At 48.0% G+C, this 19,766-nt stretch overlaps 1 protein-coding gene across 7 annotated transcripts in view; it reads left to right on the plus strand.

The window, feature by feature from the left end:
• The window catches only part of Hel89B (histone acetyltransferase 1), a 506,945-nt gene that overhangs the window by 314,922 nt on the left and 172,257 nt on the right, over positions 1-19,766 (plus strand). For all 7 annotated transcript variants that reach the window (XM_070523038.1, XM_070523033.1, XM_070523034.1 and 4 more), the window contains 3 exons: positions 2,931-3,024; positions 4,889-4,965; positions 11,667-11,784. In XM_070523038.1, coding sequence (XP_070379139.1) covers positions 2,931-3,024; positions 4,889-4,965; positions 11,667-11,784 — 289 coding nt within the window. The remainder of the gene's footprint in view (positions 1-2,930; positions 3,025-4,888; positions 4,966-11,666; positions 11,785-19,766) is intronic.

The raw sequence follows: 19,766 nt of genomic DNA on the forward strand, positions 1-19,766 counted from the left end.
GTGTTGCTGCCACCGCCGACGCCCGCGTGCTCATTTTACCGCTACTGTGTGACGTCACAGTTGCTATGCGCAGCTGCGCCCCCGAACGGCGCGCCGGTTGCTAAGGAAGGGAGGAGGTTGCGCCGCTGCGCGGAGAAGAGGCCACGGTTGGCACCATTCCAGCGCACGGACGGACGCGACCGCGAGCCCCACCGACGGCAGTGAAAGAGAACAGCGCGCAGTTACGCGATTTCTCCCTCTCTCTTTTGGTGCGGAGGCGCGGAAGTGGCGCCGGACAGCGCGGAGGCCGCGACTGGGTGCGAAGAGTTTGAAGCGGTGGCACTTTTGTTGCTTTTCCTCCTTTTCTGCGTGCCATCGGACGGAGTGGATGATGTGCTTCTAGCCGCGTTATTGTCTTTGACGTGGGCGACGGCGAAGGACCACCACCGGCGGCTGAAACGCTGCATGCGCTCGAAGTTCTAGGCGTACTATGGTCGCGGATGAAATCAGCGACGACACGTGGACGCGTTTTTATGGATTTGAACGAAGTCTGCTAATTGACCTGACAAAGAAAAAGAAGCAGAAGGACATCGGAGACTTTTCCTTCCAGAAATAAATGCTTTTTACGTACGTGTGCCTGAGGGAATTCACCTCTCACTCTTTAATTTAGCTAGATTTTTTTGTTTGGATGATACGAATTTCGGCTAATACGAATATTTTTCGTGACCCCGTGATATTTGTATCATCGAGATTCCACTGTATTGGCACAAACCATGACTGTGAGCCGCTCCTTGCTCAGCTTTCCGCCGGTGCAACGTTCCCCCTTGCGACACAATGTTTGCTGAGGAAGGCACTTGAAGAACAGTCCCATTTCGTCAGCATTATAAATGTCAGCCGGGGAGTATTCAAGCAGTAGGCTCTGAAGACGCGTCTGCTGCCAGTCGGTAGTAACCGCCTCATCGACCGCTGCCGCTTCTCCACTTACTGTTTTGAAAGTGAGGCCATGTCACTCCTTGAATCGCGACACCCATCCATCACTACACTTGAAGTCTTCAATTCCAAAGCGCAAAGACAGTTGTTCGGCCTTCTCTTGCAGGATTGGTCCACTTACTGGTAGACTGCAGCTCCGAGCGCGCTTCAGCCAAAGAAAAACTGCCTTCTCAAGCTCTGGATGCGCCGCCTCCCTAAGCCTTTTTCTGTCGGGAGCGAAATGGCCTGCGTTGTTTCGCAGCTTGTCTTTCGCTTTCACAATCGTTGTCAGCGTACTTTTTGTGATTCCATACTTCAATGCCACAGAAGTCTTCATCGCGCCAGCCTCAACTTCTTCTGTGGCTGCCAATTTTTCTTTCACAGAAAGGGTTCGGTACTTCCCCCGCAGAGACATGATGCTACCAACGGGGGCGACCGACCAGGGAAAGAAAAGCGCGAGCGGTCACGTGATTCGGACTTGGCCGATGCTACTCGCGTCATTTTCGCACCTTCTTTTTTTTTTCCTTTTCTCGTGCTCTTTGTTTTTACGTCAGGTTTTACGTCAGTTTTGAGCGTTTTGACAAACTCAGGTGGACAGTCGTCATTTCCACAAGTTTTGAGGGTTATGTGTTTTAATTTCGAACTTCCTGCTTTGAACTGGCTAGCAAGCATGCTAGCAAGCCACGGAAAGTTGAGCAACAATGTGCCCTTCGAGAGGCTTTTGTTTCGAACGTTTGTTTGTTAGGCTCTTGTTCGCTTTCTTTTATTTTTTTAGGCCATAGTGCGCTTATTTTAACATTTTCCGCTGTTGTGGTGATTAAGAAGTCAGATTTTTCACCAGTGGTGGCAACGATAGCCGCTAATTTTCCGGTATGGACAAGCAAAAAGTACGAATTAACCGAATTGTGGTGTTTGAATTAAGCGGCCTTAAAATACATTGGAAACATGGCGAACCAACCAAAAATTTGATTTTTGTTTGAATTAACCGAAAGTACGAATTATCAGAGTTTGAATTATCGCGAGTCTACTGTATATGTTTGAATAATGTTTTTTTTCTCTCCTTCCTTCAATTTTGGCCTTCACCATCCTTGAATTCCTTCAGCTATCCTTGAATTGTGATTTCGAGCAGAAAACCGCTAAACAATGGGAAGAAGAGAGGGACATGGACCACAACGCTGTCCCCTCGGACTACAATGTGTCCTGTTTCATAACTGCGAGTCGGCCTAGTTGGAACATATTCATATTGATACTTGTTGTGCACAAGTATAGATACTTGTTGTGCGTGTCCTGTTTAGCGCTGTTTTCTGCTCGCAATCAACCAACCAGCCCAAATGCATACTCTTCTGCTGTTGATTTGTGCTTAAGTTTTGAGCCGTACATTCTGTCCAAACCCTGGGCATAACAGAACATTGATGGGAGCAGTCTTTTTTCTTCTAGTAGTCTGTATGAAATATGCTGATGATGATCGTAATTAAAGAGGAATAGACCCGCAGCTTCAGATGGGACGCAAGACGAAAAAGTGGACAGAACGAGCGGTACCGTTTGTCCTGTCCACTTCTTCGTCTTACGTCCCATCTGAAGCCCTGGTTCTTTTCCTCTTCAAACATGTCGGACCAACTGGCCCAAAGTTCCCCCCTCTGGAATATGATTGTAATTCTTGTCTTGGTGCAGTCCCGTTCCTCTGTGAATGATGAGCGAATGTCTTAGTTTAGTGTACACCCACTTAGAATGATTAAGCCAGTGGTGCTGTCATGTGCTTCGTTTGATTGGGAATATTTTAGTGCCGCAACGGACATTGGTTAATGAGAAATAGGTTAAGGCAACGCATGTTTCAGCTGGGTCCTGCTCAACTGTATCGGAAGGTGTCCTTGCGTGTCGAGCGCAGTCTTTTATTTCAAACTACTTTGAATTAATGAGCTTGACTGTACCTTTAGCATTCGCCAGTCACCTCGAAACAGCTGCGTCTCTTGCCTTCCTTTCAGTGTGGTACTGACAGTGGACCAAGTGATAGAGCTAGTGACCACAGTGTTCCACGGCCTGGTGCAGGAGGTACGAGTCAAACCAAAAGTTCTCGAGGTGAGCTCGTTGTTCACTCCTGTCGCCTTCGGTTTGTAACTTCTGTACGAGAACTCCTGATTTGGCAGTTGCACGACATTTATTGAACACAGCACACATTTTTTGTGGTATTGTGAAGCGATGTTGCGCAGTTTCTAGAACTTGAAGATCTCTGGACAAAATCCTTTATAAATGAGCATTGCCTGCAGGCAGTAGACCGCTAAGCAAATTTTTTCCTTGCCAAGTTTCGATATGGAGTATGGAGTTCCTGGATAAGTGTCCTTAGCCAGCACCGAGTGACCAGCAGCAAGTATGATTTGTTGATTTAGTGCAGAAACTCAGGACGAGGAAAAAGGACTTGTGGCACACGAGTCTCTTTCTTTTGAGTGCACGGTCAGAGGAGACAGACCAATGCAATAGGGGATTCACGCACATGGTGCAAAGCAAATGCTGGGGCCATATATGGTGCTCCTGTGACGATACCTGTGTGCACAAGTTCTAAAAAGAAAAAAAAAAGGAACCATGAGGTGGCTTGGGGTGAGGCCCGCTTCCAGTGTTCTGCCTGCTGTTGCACCCCGTCACACTGGAAAAGTTTTGCACTAAATATTTTTTTTCTTTTCGTTGATTACACGTATTCTCGATAAGTTTTGCAAATTTGAATAGAGAAGAAAATTTATTTTGGGTATTTAAATGTCTCATCCTTTAACGCTTTCCTTTCTGCTGGAAAAACTGCAGTTTTTGGGTTGTTTAGTAAGTATTTTCTTTTTCTATCACAGCTTATGCTGATAGTAAAGTGTATAGTATCAAATTGAAGAGGAGGAATTTTCTTTCTGACAGTACTAGTCCCAAACAAAATGTTTATTAAAAAAACTTCAAAAGAAATATTTAGACAAAAATGTTCTTGTATAATTTGTTATAAACAATGTAATTGTTGCCCTGCACTGAGAAGCCTTTGAAAAAGTTCTGAAGGTAAATTTTCATGGCAAAGCACCTGTGCAGTATTTGAGCAGATATCATCTTCCCATGTAAAACATTTCTCGGTATATGAAAGAAAACGTTGGCCCTTAGTGACTAGCCCTAGCGCTATGCCGAAGTCGACTCCTGGCCGTCTTTTTCTATGAAACTCTACTCCCTGCACGGCCGTTTGCAAACGATCCCCGCTGAAGAATTTTAATACCCTGCAGATAAGAACTGTGACCTTTCGAACAATGAGGATATTTTTGCGCCGGTGCATGGCAGCTTTAAGCAGTTTGGCGAAGAAAGCAAAACTACATTCCAAAATCTGATGAACCAGTTTTCTTCAAGTCAGTGCTGCTTCCAAAGCCTTGCGTGCAGATGTATTAGAATCTGCCAAAATGAGATGTTTCCGGGCATGGGAGTGGTGCACGGTGCCATCTTTGAAACTACGAGTGCTCATCGCGCTGACCACACCCCTTCTTTGGAGTCACTTTAATAATCCGCATGCAGCAGGGGGAAAAAAGTGCAATTTAATACCGAAACTGACTAATGGTTCCTAAATAACCCAATGATTAGCGCTAGTTCGTGAGTGCTTGGACAGTGGCAAAATACCAATTTGGAATAAGGGTCAAGTTAAAGGGCCAAAGGTGTGCAGTCAAAGTGCTGGTCTGAAGTTCGATCTGTAGTTACATAAAAAAATTTTCTTAGACTACGAAGTATTGTTTCTGAGGAACTCGGAGGGGTGGGGAGGGGGATTCTGCTGTAGCTTTGCGTTGATTTGGTCTCGGTCGGATGAGGTCACGAGTGTATGGAACTTAGCCTAAGAAGGGCTATAAGTCTGTCTGATATGCCAGAGGCACAGGGAAGTGGTTCAAAGTTTTGGGAAGGAGCTTGCTGACAAGGCATGTCATTGTGTGTGCATGTGCAGAACCTAGAGGAGAAGCGCAAGTTTCTGCTACGCACAGCTCAGCAGATGCAAAAGGACCAGATCTCATTAACTACCAGGTAAGCAAGTGGACTGATAACACGATGCTTGACCACCCTTTCCTTTCTCTGTTTCTTACCTTTTCTTTTTCTTTTTTCTTGCTTAAAAGTGCTGCATCATGGGAAATTTGCCCTGTGCAGTTATAAATTTTCTAACAAAGAAAAGAACAGAGAAATGCAAGTTCCTCTCTTACTGGAGTGATAGGCACACTATATCCACATTTGTGGACACAACTTGTTTTTGCCTGTTCCATCAAGTGGTGACCAAGGAGAAAGCAGCAGACATTGAGCGTCAGGGGAATTGAACCCCTTGCATGGTCAGTGTGCCTTCATTTTGCTTCGAATGTACTCCGCACTGCTACAAGGGACCACTTTGCCGAAGGTACTACCGTGTTTCACGGGGCATTCCAACATGGCACATTTCGCAAGCAACGTACAAAGAATAATTTTCTTAAAATTTGTAATCTGAATAGAACATTTCTCACTGTCTGATTCGAGAGTTCGCTATTTGAAGTCAAATATTCGTTTCGTTTGAGTACTATGGCACAAAAAGTGTTTTTGCAGTCTGCAGGAGGAAACTCTGAGGCAAGCAGTCTTGCAAATGGTTCCACGGCAGGAGAGCCACGATTGTTGCATAGACTCGCACGTTTGTGAACGTACGCATAGAGGAAATCATTTGTGTGCAGTTTTCCAGTTGTTAAACACTCATGTCGTGCCTTAGGCAGGCTACGAATTTTTTATCCAGATTTTAGGCAAATGTACTCATTGTTTGGGCGATGTCATCATTAAAACGAGGTGCACTACGATATGTTAATGCACTTCACTTTTTCAATGAGCACTGTAGTTCTTCGTGCCTTGGCTGACATGCCTTTTGTTCGTTGAATTACCATCGCAGCCATAGTGTGCCAGATAGTCGCATTTCCTTTCTTCTCATTTACAAGCTCTTTAATGGAGCTCCTCAAATAACGTAAATATGCATTTTATTGCCAAACATGGCAGTTCTTTTATTTTACTTTGTTAACGGGGGACGCAGGTCTTGAAATCGCGAAAAATGGTCAAAAATGGCAATTTTCAAAAATTGTGTTTTTGAAGTCTTTAATGTCGCAACTATGCCTCTACAAAATATTATGGCCCAATTCCTACTCGAAGTATAAAAAAACGGCAATTTAGAAACATCGTTGAGCCAAAATTGAACGCCAAGCGCGAAGGTTTGCTTCATTTTCAAGCTGCCGTAGCTCCGCGCGACACGAACCGATCGGCGCCATCTTGGTCTCGTTTGAAAGCTGGTTTCCCGCTCTCCATTCTGGCGCCCCTCGGCACGCTGTAGACCGCGGAGGAATGCTGTGGACCCTCGTGCAGCGGAGTGATCGGCACCCATTCTCAAGCGGGAAATCGTCGCGAGACAGCTGCTGATTGGGTGAAACGGGCGCCTCCTCGAGGCACAGCCCTCTGATCGGCCGTGACGCATGTTTCGCCTGCCGTGGCCGCATTGTTCGACTCCTTCGCATTGTCTACTTTCGCCTGCACGGACGTCATTTTTCGCGTTCCTCTTTGTTTCCTAGTATTTTTCATTCTGCCTTTCTCTTTATCGTTCTTGTAGATATTTTGGCTATTGAGTGGCTTCTTTTAACTACGAATTTCTTGCTTTTGCGTGCCTGGTGTCTTTGTTCCGCGTGTCACGATGGCGCGAGACGCGCGCTTGAAAGCAAGCACGCGAAAAGCAGTCAGCAAAAAGAGACGCGCATGGATTAAAAAAAGCGCTACATCGTCGAGAACTACAGCTTCGGTGATGCCTCATGCTGCTGTGCCCTTGGTGGATGCGGCTGGACTGAGCTCGCCAACAACAGTTTCGTCGGAGGATGCGGCTGAACAAATCCCGTCGACGCTAGCTTCGCCGGTGGACGTGGCTGGACAGTGCCGATCGGTGTCAACTTCGGTGTTACCGCAAGTCTCTGCAGTACCGGTGGACGCGCCTGGACTAAGCCCGTCGAAAATGCTAACTTTAGAAACGCTGCAAGTCGCTTCGGATTCCGTGTCGTTGGAAGCGGCCGAGCCGGCTAACCGAAGCCTAACGTCGACTTCGGCGTTTCCGCACGCCGCTTCGGTGCCGACGGACGGGGCTGAACCGAGCTCGCGTGCTCAACGCTTCGACACGGTGTTTTTTCACGGAGGCGGAATGCGCACGGCGCAATAAATACGCAGACAACATTAAAACTTCATTGGCGAAGAAGTCCGCGGCTTCCCGCAAGTTCGAGCTAATGAACGTCGGCACAGGAAGTGAAGACGACGATCGCGGCACAGAGTACATCATCGTTGATCTCTCTGTGCTAAAGAAGCTGTTTGCGTCCTCAAGCTGCAGCAAGTGTGGGATGGCCACTCTCCAACTCGCAAAGTGCAGTGAGACAGAGCAGTGCGAGAACCAGCAGAGCTGTTGCAGCACAGCTTGGTTACAGTCCTGGGAGCTCCCTTATTCGTAGGAGCCTTGAAAAAGATAAACAGAGGCTGTGCAGGTCTGATAAAAGTCACACCAATGCTGTAAAGGTGAAGAAGAGGATGGCCAAGAAGCACAAGCCTGACAGAACCCAGGACTACTGCCCAGGACTTTTGTGAATGTGTGGCAGATTCATAGAAAATAGCAAGTGACTTCGAGCTTTTTTTTTTGTCAAGTACCAATGCAATACAGAGGTTTTCGCAATCTTTACATGAACAGATTTCTGTGAGTTTGGTGTTATTGTGTTCAGTAATGACTGGGCTGCATGCTAAAGCACTAAATTTTTCCATGTGATAGGTAAACAAAAGTGGCAGAGTAAGCAAAACTTTGAATGCAATTTTCTCAGCTTTGCTTTTTCGATGAAATGCCTTTGCCTTACAGAACTTTTCATAATGTTTGCATCAATTGATTTTATTGAATTAGGCATCATTTTTTTTCAGTAAAACCTCAGCTACATCCTAAAGCTTTCCATTTTTCATTAAACCCAATAGACTAGCAATTAAGTCAGATGTAAGCTAATTACTCCCGCATTGTTATTTTCTTCCTACTTTGTTATTCATTCATGACCTATATGATGACTTTTTGAAAATTTCTTTAGCTTTAGGATGTGCAGTGGGCCCTTGGAAATAACAGGTATTCTTTAAAACTAGTTTTTCTATTTAAGAAATTATCATAATGGCCCATAAAAAAAGACCTATGTGGGATAAATTATTTTGCAATATCTTCATTTCTAGATGAGATATATAAAATCTGAATATATATTTGGGATCACCATTCAAATATATATCTGCACGTCAATTTTCAGAAAGATATGTTAAGAAATAAAAAAAAGTTTTCAAGACCCTCATCCCCCCTTAAGAGGTGGTAAAATGTTCTATTGAATATTCAAAGCCTGTTTTTTCCGGATATTTTTAAAATTTCACTGTTTGCACAACTAATAATATTTTGTTTGCTTATAATGCATGCAGTCAATAATAGAATTGTGCATGTGCCTGAAGTCTGTGATTGAATTATTTTATGTGAAAACAGAACATTACTAACTGAACAATAAATAGATAATTAATTGCTCTCCCATTATAATGACTCATCAGAAAATGCACAAAGCGGCATCCTCCCTCCTTGCCTTTCTTGCAGTGCCTTAGAAGGCAGTTTTCTAAATTTGAGAAACTTGTAGACGGTCTATCAGAGTAATGAATATAGTACCAAAAACTTTATCACAGCAAGAGAAGGGCATAAGCCATAAGGACAAGCACATACTTTCTGCTGTTTATATATGCAGAGCTTATAAATCTTCTTTCTTTTTTTCTTATCACATGTCCACCATGCATGTGCTCACACCTTGCTTCACACTAACAAAACATTTGTAGATGACGCATTTCTTTTTAACTAATTAACTTATGTGTCACTTATACAGTTGTTGCCTTTCCTTTTGATTGAATGCTTCCAAGATCTCGCATGCTCCTGTGTTTCTGCTCATTCCTAGGATCCGTATCTTCACACAGCGTGGCTCTCATTAGCACGGGTCTGGGCCTACCCACAAGGGGAGTGAAAGTGATGTTTGGCGGGCCCTGGCTGGGCTCGAAGCTGCGGTCTTGGGCGGGGTATGGCCCGTTTGCCCAGGTCGGGCCTTGGAGCACACGTAGTGTCCTCTTCATAGATACAAGGCATTCTGTGGGAAGCTCAGTTGACAAGTTGGGGGGAAAAAATGGCACTATAATTACTCTAGCAAACAAAATAAAAAAGAAAAGAAAGGGGCCTACTAGTCTATTTCCTGCATCTATTGTGCTGAAGAAGAACGGCAGATTGGGCGAGTTGGTGGTTTTCCATGATGTTTAAAAGCAGCGCAATGACATACACCAGACAAGAGAATAGAGGATGGGACACTCATGGCGCTGACTTACAACTGCGTTTATTGGAAAAAACACGATGGCTTTTTGAAGCTTTACATCAAGTGCACGCACATGCTCGATGGGAATAAAGAGCACTTGTCATTTCCAAAACATTGCCACGTGGAAGCAGGTGCGATTAATGCCGTTATTCACCCCTGTTCAGCAAGCCCATCTCCTTCAAAGATAAGCATGTGGAAGGCTGACTAACACACCCACTACCTTGTCTCGTTATGTGGAAGGCTTCCACACTTCCCTTATAACACTTTCATTGTGCACAAACAAGAGTTTTGTGTCATCAAAGAATGGTGTACACTCCCATTCGAAACAGTGCTTTGGCAGGTTTGTAGATTTCTTGTCTAAAGAATTCCGGGGCTCTGGTAGCCTCAAATTAATGCATCAACCTTTCTGCCCTATGTACGAAAGACCGCAGCACAAAGGAATTTGGTAAAGAACAGCAATCTTACAGGGCACGGGCGTTTTTTTCATGGTTTATTTTACAGCCTGTGTTCTTTCCTATTGCTTCTCTCTTTCTTTGGACAGCTGCTCCCAGCTTCCCAACTTTATTAGGCGCTGACAACAAAACTTTGATGGCATATCTTGCCCCTACTTTCTTAAATCTGTGTGAGAGAGAATGAACGTGTGGCATTACTGCTACTTTTTTTTACTCCTTTCAACCGGGCTACTACGCTGCTCCAAGCCGCGTTTGGAGGGCTTAATTTAACTTCCTCAGATTTTTGCGTGCACACGAGACAAGGACCGAGTCCTTGAAACCGGTCTCCCTGCATCGATGTACCTGTGTCTCGAAACTAGTGCTCATCTTATGACAAGAGTTCTTGACTGCTGTACTTACGCAGCCGACTACTGTTCCATTTTAGTTTTATAAGTTTACTGTACTACCAGATTACAGTAAACCCTCGTTTAACGAAGCTACTTTATTTTAATTATCACTTTATTCAAAATTTCTTCCAGACGCGACCCAAACACACGCATTTTAAATTGGATTACTCGGAACATACCATTCAGCTGCTATGCTTAGAGCGAACTCGCAGCACGGGCCAATAAATTCGGCCCGTACTCTGCTGGAGCTCACATCCACATGAAGTCGCACGAATGCACACTGTCCTCCATATTGCTTACATTAAGCGCATGCTCCCTTGCTCGATCACTTACGCAGGGCCCCGGTCTGGCCCACGTTATTCTATTCCCACTGGTTGTTCTCTCTTCGTGTTTCATTTGCTTTCGAATCTGTCGTACTTGGCCAGGCAAATCTGGCTATAACAGACTGAATACTAGTACATGTCAGTGAATGCATCCACAAGCAGTTTGTGAAGCGAGTCCCACATGGCCAGGTGATCTTGTCAGTGCAGCCCCGCAAGAGCGACGTGCCAGGCAGGGTGGCTTTGTGACCATGGTGAGCGTGAGGTTGCAGGCTTTATTCCTGATCACGACGGCCGCATTGCAGTTCAGGTGAAAGGCAGGAGATGCTGGGGCACCGTGCTTTGGGTGCAGCTCGGAGTACCTCCGGTGGTCGAAAATAACCTGGAGTCGCCCCATTATGTTGTTAAACCTCGTAATCTCAATTTTAATAATCTTTGCTTGCGGGCTAGTTGTTGATGCATTCTTTGCAGAAGGGTTGGAGCACATGCAAGGTACTATAGAAAAAGACGGCAGGACAGATTGCTAGTTAGCCGATGTTAAGAGCTGTGGCATCTTTGGATGGTCACTGTGACCCTCCATATCTGAGCAGCCCAATTGCATAGACTCTCTGGTGCCAACCAAACACACCTACATGTCTTCTATTTTTTTTTTTTTTGAGCAGTGAAAGGGAAGGAAAGGAAAGCTAAGGGGAACCTATGCAATGTAGCCTTAATTGGCTGCTGATAATAATTGTTGCCAGTGATGGTCGTGGTTGCAGAGAAAGCAGCTAGAGTCCCCCTTTGCCATTGCGGTCGCAGGAAAGGGCGGGGTCATGTGACCATAAGGCAACCAAATTTCTTGGCTCTTCCAAAAGCACTACTGAGAGTGCTTGATGCTCTAGTCTGGAATTAGGTGACAAAACAGGACCATCCGAATGTAGTCAGAGCGCCTATTTTTGAGCATCTGAACAATGTTTGTTAGTGCTATAGATTACTCAAAAACGAACATATGAATGTGCCACTAGGGAGCTAGTTTAGTGGGAGCTTAGTTGAAAGTCAGCATCCTGTCCCATCCCTTGCTTTTTTGGTACACTTTGCATGCACTGTAGCACCGCTGCGAAGACTCGTACTTTGAATCTTCTGCAAAGAGTGTGCTTAGATATTGTGAAGTGTGCCCATACAGCGTCGGGTCTCCTTGTGTTCCAGGGTGCAGTCTTCGCTGGCCACTTTCTTGGTGCGGCTAAACCAGTTGCCGGAGAAGCTGAACCCGGTCATCCGTCCCCTGATGGAGTCCATCCGCCGGGAGGAGAGCCCCCTGCTGCAGGTGGGCAGGGCCAGCTGCTGGCACCTCATGTGCTGCCTTAGTTTGCTCTCTGTGGGTTACTAGTATACTAAAGGGCCCCGCCTCACCAGGTCCCATTCCAAATTTTTGTTTTACACTGCAAGTTGTAGAGGCCATATTACTGCAAGAAATTTTCATGTTGGTTATTATTCGAGGGGGACAAAAGGTGAGTTTCCCGTTTTTGAAGTCACCTTTTTGAAGCCAGAAGCGCAGCTACGTTGGTGTGCCCTCTCCCTTTGCGCCTCCAATCAGCTTGCCGGAGTGGACAGGTGCAAGCTTTGAATATGCATTGCTACGAGCCGCCGGAAGTGTGTGCTGCTGACGTGCATCAGAACAAAGCCTACAAAACTTCTGGAACAGTTTTAGCGCTCCTGTGCTTTTCCATGGTACGTTGAAGAAGAAAATGAAGACCCGCGCCGTGATTACTTCAGTGTCTCCGTTGCTGGCTGACGCTTGCACTCGTACACCCTGAACACTGCTTTCAAGCTTACACACCACGCTCCAAACTCGGCTTGTCTCGCGAACAGCGTGTGCTGTGAGAAAGACATGGGCCAAAAAAAATCTTACCTCACTTTTCAGACACCTAGAGCAACAGTGAGAACGCTAGGAGCGCAGTTGCCATGACAGCGTTGTTGTTTAGGGTACCAGGCCCAGTACTCCCTTGCGAAAAACACCACGAGATTTCCGCCACACTCTCTCCAGCTGGTGCGGGCTAACTTAGGCTTCTCCTATGCTTTCCTTCGTCCATGCTGGTAGCGTTGACACTCTCTCCTTCCGGCTCGACTAGAATCCACAAGCTAATTTCTTCCATGTCATCTCCCATGCTGGAGCAGAGGGGCCGGTTTAGGTCTAGGTTGCGAGCTCTTCTTTTTCTTCTTTCTTTTTTATTGTGATAGTAATTATAGACGGCCACTGTTATGCATGGGGTGCAGCTGAGTGTGGCTGCTCGTGCCCTATCTGGAATGTAATCTGCGTTGGGCTCAGAGGCTAGGCGCCCCGAGAAGCCTGATGGCTTTGTGCGCACTCTGTTCTCGTGCACCTAGTTCAAGTTCAAGCGAGAAGCAGCACAAAGATGAATTGGCTCGCTGCACCTGTCACTCTTCATTGTACCAGCATTTCGACAGTGAGTGTCCATTGCAATGCAGTGGAACTTCATTGATACATTCCCGTCACGTTTTCTCAGCGCCAACATTTGCAATCAAGAGCACGAAGAATGACCCAACGGTGATGTTTTGCCGGTTGATACATTCCCGAAAACGAAATTTCTCGGCACCAACGTTCAGTATATTGCCATACTGTAATCGTGCTATACGTTTTACGGCTGCTAGATCCCATGTAAACAAGAAAATGCGTGACGTGCACGTGATCGAGAACAGTATATAGCTGCCCACTGTGGCAGCTTCACCGCAATACTCGCCCGCCTGTCTCGCGTTAGAACGTGGGCGCACACTCAGTTCATCATTTCAGTACGATCAAATCTTCTCTGGGTTCATGGTACGCGGGATTCACAGCTATCACCACCAATCTTATTGCGATAAGCATCTTCACATATCTGTTTCAAAGCGCATGGCGCTGTTGGAAGCGTAGTGCACGCTTTTAATAGGCCATAACCGAAACACGCTGCCTTTCCGTGCTGCAGACTGCGATCGTACATCTTTTCCGGCCACTAGGTCCCATGTGAACAAGCAAAGGTGCGAGGTGCACGCAATTGAGAACACTATATAGCCACTGTTAGGAATGGCCGTACGGAGTGGCAATGTGCCAGCTTTCAGCCCACTGCACGTGTCCCAATCCTGCCAGACTGGGCGCACTTCAGAGAACTGCGGATGACCGGCAGCCACGTGGCGCGCAGTCAGCTCAGGAATGTGGTACTCAGCCGCGCCGCCCGGAACAAAGCAGAGTTCTACGAAGCCCTCTGTCGGCTCCGGCCCTTTTCACCTGTGTGTATGTGCGGCACGTGTATGTGAGTCATCATCCTCCTCCAAGTCGACAGCCCTCATCCCCCAAAAGGGCGGGTCATCTTCGGTGACGTCGAACGGTGACGTCGAACGGTGACGTCGAACGATGACTGGACGAACGTTTCCGTTTGCTTGGAATCAAGAGCTTATAAGCAGCAATTGCCGGCTGCTAGAGTGTGCTCGTCGTCGGGAGTGGAGTGCTCATTGTCATGCTAAAAATGTACTAGTGAGCTGTGTGCTCGTAAGCTGTTTGCTGTATGTTAGTCTTGCGGGCTCCATATGGGAGTCGCGCTAGACTGCCAATGTATCTTGCTTAAAATGTAAATACTGCAAATAAATCCTGCTGTCCTAAGTCCCGATGAAGAATCAAGCTCCTTCCTACAGCTACGACTGTCAAATCTGACAACTGAATGGCAGCGGTGAGATCGGCCTACAGCTCGTAGATCGTCCGACAACTATAGCAAATGGTGGCAGTGGCGAGATCGTCCGACGAATCCTACACCACTCGCCTCGCATGAAAACAACGTCGCGCGCAACTTCTTATTGTGGTACCAGCCAATCTCTGCTCAGGTTGTTGCACATTGCATTCTGTTGTGTCGGCAGCGGCAGGCAAGTGGGGGCCCCCGGCCAGCGAACGCGCGCGAGCGTCCAACGCAGAGAAGGATGACACGGAGCCAACTGCTCCTGATAAAGACCGGACAAGGACTGAGCCGACCTGCGGCCGTTTATTACTAATAAAGACTTCACATGCCAGATGACACCTCCTGATTGGTCCAAGCTCGTCACATGACAGAAGGGGGGTGCGCCATCTAGCTAAACAACTACAAAACATAAATGTATGAAAACACAGAGATCTGACAGGGGGCGACACTATACTACATCATCCCCCCCTGGAAACAAAGCAAGCATACAGTGAAACGCGCACACAAGACGCGCACTTAAGTCCAAAGGCATTTTCAGTTCGTTCTCCCCCATGTTCACACACGCGCACCAGTCGCACGCAAAGCACCAAAACACAGGCAGTCACTCAAACAAAGTCTGACAAGGAACACGGCACAAGACTCACTGCACCGCAACAAGGAGCACTTTATACCTGTGTTAATGAAACATGTGGACTGTCTCCTAAACGTCACAGCGAGGCTCCTAGCCGTGGCATTTCGAAGACGGCAATACGCTCTACACTATAGAAACAAAATCGTCGAGGCACGGAGGCCGTTTTTTGTCACCATGAGGACGCGTGCGTACCTCAGAAGAACATTGGGGGTTGCGACGCGTATCAGTCGACTTTAAAGACCTAGTCGTCCCACTACTATTTCCCTCCCCCTGGTTGGAAAATTGAATGTGGTTGTCGCTCAAAGCTGGAGAGGGTTGCCCAGGAAGCTCCTCTCGACGTCCCAACAAGTCCTGGGAGGCTACCAATTCCCCCACGGAATCAGAGACGACTGCTGACTGTGTAGACTCGGAAGTGATACAGTCAGACGGACTACTTAACTGATGCTTATAACTATGAGAAGACGATGTCACTAGAGACGAGCCATCGGAATGACTATCCAAGTTTGAATACGAGTACAAAAAGTCTCTATCACTTGTACACAGTGTACTACTTGCTGAATCCTTTATCACTAGGGTTAACTTAGACACATGCCAGGTCTTCCCATCACTGAGTAGAAAAGTTGATGGTCCTATGTGGGCCTTGACTTTACGAGGTTTACTGTACTTAAAGAATCCTTTCCTCTTAAATCTTATTCCGACGGTGTCTCCCACCTTGACACGAGTTGCCTGAGCACCTCTACGTTTGTCTACACACTGCTTAGTTTGTCACTGTTTCTGCAAGACCCTTTCTTGAACGTGAGACACAAGACTGTCCTGTTCCCGTAGATCTACACAGAGCCGCATGGTTCCATCCTTCTTGTGCACCACCACGAGTGGAGACACCCACTCAGAAGCCTCGACGCGCTCGATGACGTCACAGTCCTCGAGACGTCGCAATTCATTTGTTACCTGGTTTCGGAGAGCCAGGGGTAGTCGGCGCAACTTTGAAGATACTGGTTTCGCATCTTGCTGCCGATGAATTCGGTGCACAAAGTTGTTGACGAGACCCAACTCGTCACTGAAGAGGTGATCAAAACCCGGAGGCACACCTGTGGGGCTCTGTACTGAAGGAAGCGATGGTAGACGACATGTCAGCGACATACCGTCGATCTGTATGCCCAAGCGTTGAATGGCGTCTAAACCCAGCAGTGATGTTTCTGTAGTCGTTACGTGGAGCGTGACGGAGCATGACCTTTGGAAAAACTGGACAGTGGCTTGAAACAGGCCTTGAATGTCGATGCATTGCTTCGAGAAATTTCTCAAGTCCACTGTTGTTTGTGACAGCCTGTGCTGTCGACCAAAGTTATTTCTAAAATCTGCGGCCGTCATGAATGACACCGATGCTCCCGTATCCACCGGCAGTCGCATGGAGACGCCGTTAACTACGACCGGAACTTCCAAATCTTTTTAGTTTCAAAAGCGCTAACCGTCAAAACAGACGCGGACGGCTGCCCTGCGGAAGTTGAAGACAGCGTCTCTGCGGAAGAGACCTGTTGAACAGTACTGGTTTTTTGGCATACTTATGCAAAATGGCCCAACGTGTGGCAGGCGTTGCACCGCCAGTTCCTTGCTGGACAATTCCTGTACGATGCAATATGTTTCGTGCTGCCACACCGATCGCATGCACCACTGTTCCCGGAGGAGCCATGTGCGAAATGTCGGCCCTCTTGGCGGCTTCTCGGAAGAAGTCGGTCGTCTTGGCAGCTTCTCGGAAGAAGTCGGTCATCTTGGCGGCTTCTCGGAAGAAGTCGGTCGTCTTGGCGGCTTCTCAGAAGAAGTCAGTCGTCTTGGCGGCTTCTCGGAAGAAGTCGGTCGTCTTGGCGGCTTCTCAGAAGAAGTCGGACATCTTGGCGGCTCCTCGGAAAAAGTCGGACATCCTGGCGGCTCCTCGGAAGAAGTCGGACATCTTGGCGGCCTCCCGGACTACGTCGGCCATCTTGGCGGCTCCTGGAAGAAGTCGGCCATCTTGGCGGCTCCTGGAAGAAGTCGGCCATCTTGGCCCGTCGACGGAACGACAAGTCGAGATGCCTCGATTCTTCGTACATTTTCGGAGCCGAACGCATGGTTCGCTCGATGCAAGGCTTCTAACGAGCGTCCAATTTCTTCTGCCTTGTCCAGAGACAGGGTTTCGCCATGAGCCAATAACTTTTCGCGAACGCTGGCTTTCGCTACCCCATGTATTATTTGGTCTCGGACGCGCTCGTTGTAAGTTGTGCCGATGTTGCACTGTACCGCCTTCTCCTTCAATGCGGTCACGAATTCCAGGAATCCTTCTCCCTCGAACAGCTTTCGACTGGTGAATTCGTGCCTTTCCGCCAGAACATTTGTTGACACGGCGAACAGCTGGTCAAGCCGCTGCAAGAGTCTCTGGAACTCTGATGCTGGCGGGACCGCATCACTTGACTTTGACATTGCGCCGGTCGACTGCCTTGCTGCTTCGCTTGACGCTGCGCTGGTTAACTGCCTTGCTGCTTCCTGCTCCTCGTCTGCAAAGTACTTCCGTTGTCCCTCACGCCCGAGAGCGCTGACGAGCGCGGACGCTCGTCGCGCGTCCGTCCAGTCGCCACCGCCGGCTGCTTCGAGGTGGGCCTGAAAAATTGTTTTCCATCGATACCATGGAATTAACGGTGGCCCGGGCACTTCAAGAAAAACGGGAGGGTTCGCCGTAAAAGATGCCATGCCCGGTAGCGTGCAGGAGACAGTGCAAAAAACAAGCCAGAGCTCGCAGCAGGAATGGGGCAAGGAAGAACAAAGGGGAAGAGAAGGCCTAGGCTCGGAAGCCTCGCAACGCCAAGTGCGTCGGCGGAGTTTGCTCGCCGTGCAGACACAGGAAGGGACGCTACTTACGAAGCTCGTTGGTTTCCCGGGGCTTCGGTTGGAACCACTGCGGGAATCCCATCCTCGTCGCCAAAAGATGTTGTGTCGGCAGCGGCAGGCAAGTGGGGGCCCCCGGCCAGTGAATGCGCGAGAGCGTCCGACGCAGAGAAGGATGACACGGAGCCAACTGCTCCTGATGAAAACCGGACAAGGACTGAGCCGGCCCGCAACCGTTTATTACTAATAAAGACCTCACACGCCAGATGACACCTCCTGATTGGTCCAAGCTCGTCACATGACAGAAGGGGGGTGCGCCATCTAGCTAAACAACTTCAAAACATAAATGTATGGTAACACAGAGATCTGACAAGGGACGACACTATACTACACATTCACAGCTATCGCAGTCAAACCTATTGCATAAGCATCTTCACCTATCTGTTTTACAGCGTGTGGTGTGTAGTGCCCCCCCCCCCGCCTACACACACACAGACACACACTTTTATTTTTATAGCATTTTTTGGTGCTGCTGCTCTACAAAGAGCATGGTGCCCGGGTTTCAAACCAGGTGAGGTGCATAACTCTGTGTGGCCATGAATATAGTTCCAGTGTTGTACCTGCAGGCTGCCTATTGATAGCAGTCTCCAATACAATCAGTGAGGAATTTTATGCGAAGCATATTACGAGGGCTCAACCCAGCTCCTCAGGCGCGGCGGTGTCGCCTTGAATACCACGTGACACCGTGACGTCACGACAGAGGAGAAGTGGCTTTGGCTCAACTCTTGCAAGATGGGCTGGGTGGGAATCGAACCAGGGTCTCCGGAGTGTGAGACGGAGACGCTACCACTGAGCCACGAGTACGATGCTTCAAAGCGGTACAAAAGCGCCTCTAGTGAATGCGGTGTTGCCTTAGAAACGAGCTGTTTCTAAGGCTCAGGCGTGCGTCGCTTGCTCAGGCGCACATTTCGTTGCTGCGCCGAACGCTGCGTTGCTCGACGCTCACCGCGTCCAATGCGGGGCGGGGCGTCCAAGGCGAAGCAGAGTAACGCATGAGTTGTTTCTTCGTCTAGCCGAACCAAATATAGCCAAGCAACAGCAGTTCACCAAGAACAGTGGTTCAACAACTAAAATAAAGGCTAGTATGCTTCGCATCCTGGGATTAACCTTACCTAAGCCACAGCCATTTTTTTTTTCTTTTGGTAGAATTGACCATTTTAATGAATGAATGCTCTGATTGTCAGTAGCCTTTCAAGTCATATTCACCTGACATTGGCTGTAGAACTTAGGATCAGAGAGCCAGTGATGCAGATGCAACTGCTAGATGCTTTCCAGAATTGTACTGTTGTATCATGCCTCAATCACTTCTGCAACCAGGTGTCTGTGCCAGCCCAAGGGGCCTAGTGAACAAATCTCATGAGGAGGTTCTCTTTATGAAGGGGTGGTATGATAGATATTGGTACGACCTATCAGGACAATATTGTTACATCGAAAGACGCAGACGAAAAGCTATATACAAGTATAATTACAAAGAAATATGCCCCACTTGGCCATGAGGCAACAGCTTGTGCTAGCCTCAAAATCGTCGTCTTCACACTGCTCGCCTCTTCGTGATTGTAAACACTGTTCCGTAGCACTACCCCCGGCGGCAAAAGCGCCGTCCCGGACCGACTAAAGGCTGGACTCGGAAGCAGTGTAGTAGACCTTGAGCCTACTGACGTGCACGACATCACTAGATGCCAGAGTAGAGGACGAGGTTGAACTCACAGGAGCAATTTGGTAGGTCACAGGCGTCACCTGGCGCAGCACGTGGTAGGGCCCTGTGTATCGCAAAAGGAGCTTTTCTGAAAGTCCGACGTGACGAGAGGGCGACCACAGGAGCACGAGCGCACCAGGTGAAAACTGTACGTCACGGAGGCGGGTGTTGTACTGACGCTGCTGAGTGGTTTGCGAGGCCGTCAGTCGAGCACTGGCAAGCTGGCGTGCATGGTCGGCGAGGGCGATGGCAGCGTGCACATACTCGCTTGTTGAGATCGCAGCAGGAGAAAGTGCTTTGTCAAGGGGCAAGGTCGGTTTGTGACCATACAGTAGGTAAAATGG

This window comes from Dermacentor albipictus, chromosome 8 (assembly GCF_038994185.2).
Source record: "Dermacentor albipictus isolate Rhodes 1998 colony chromosome 8, USDA_Dalb.pri_finalv2, whole genome shotgun sequence".
Classification (NCBI taxonomy): Eukaryota; Metazoa; Arthropoda; class Arachnida; order Ixodida; family Ixodidae; genus Dermacentor; species Dermacentor albipictus.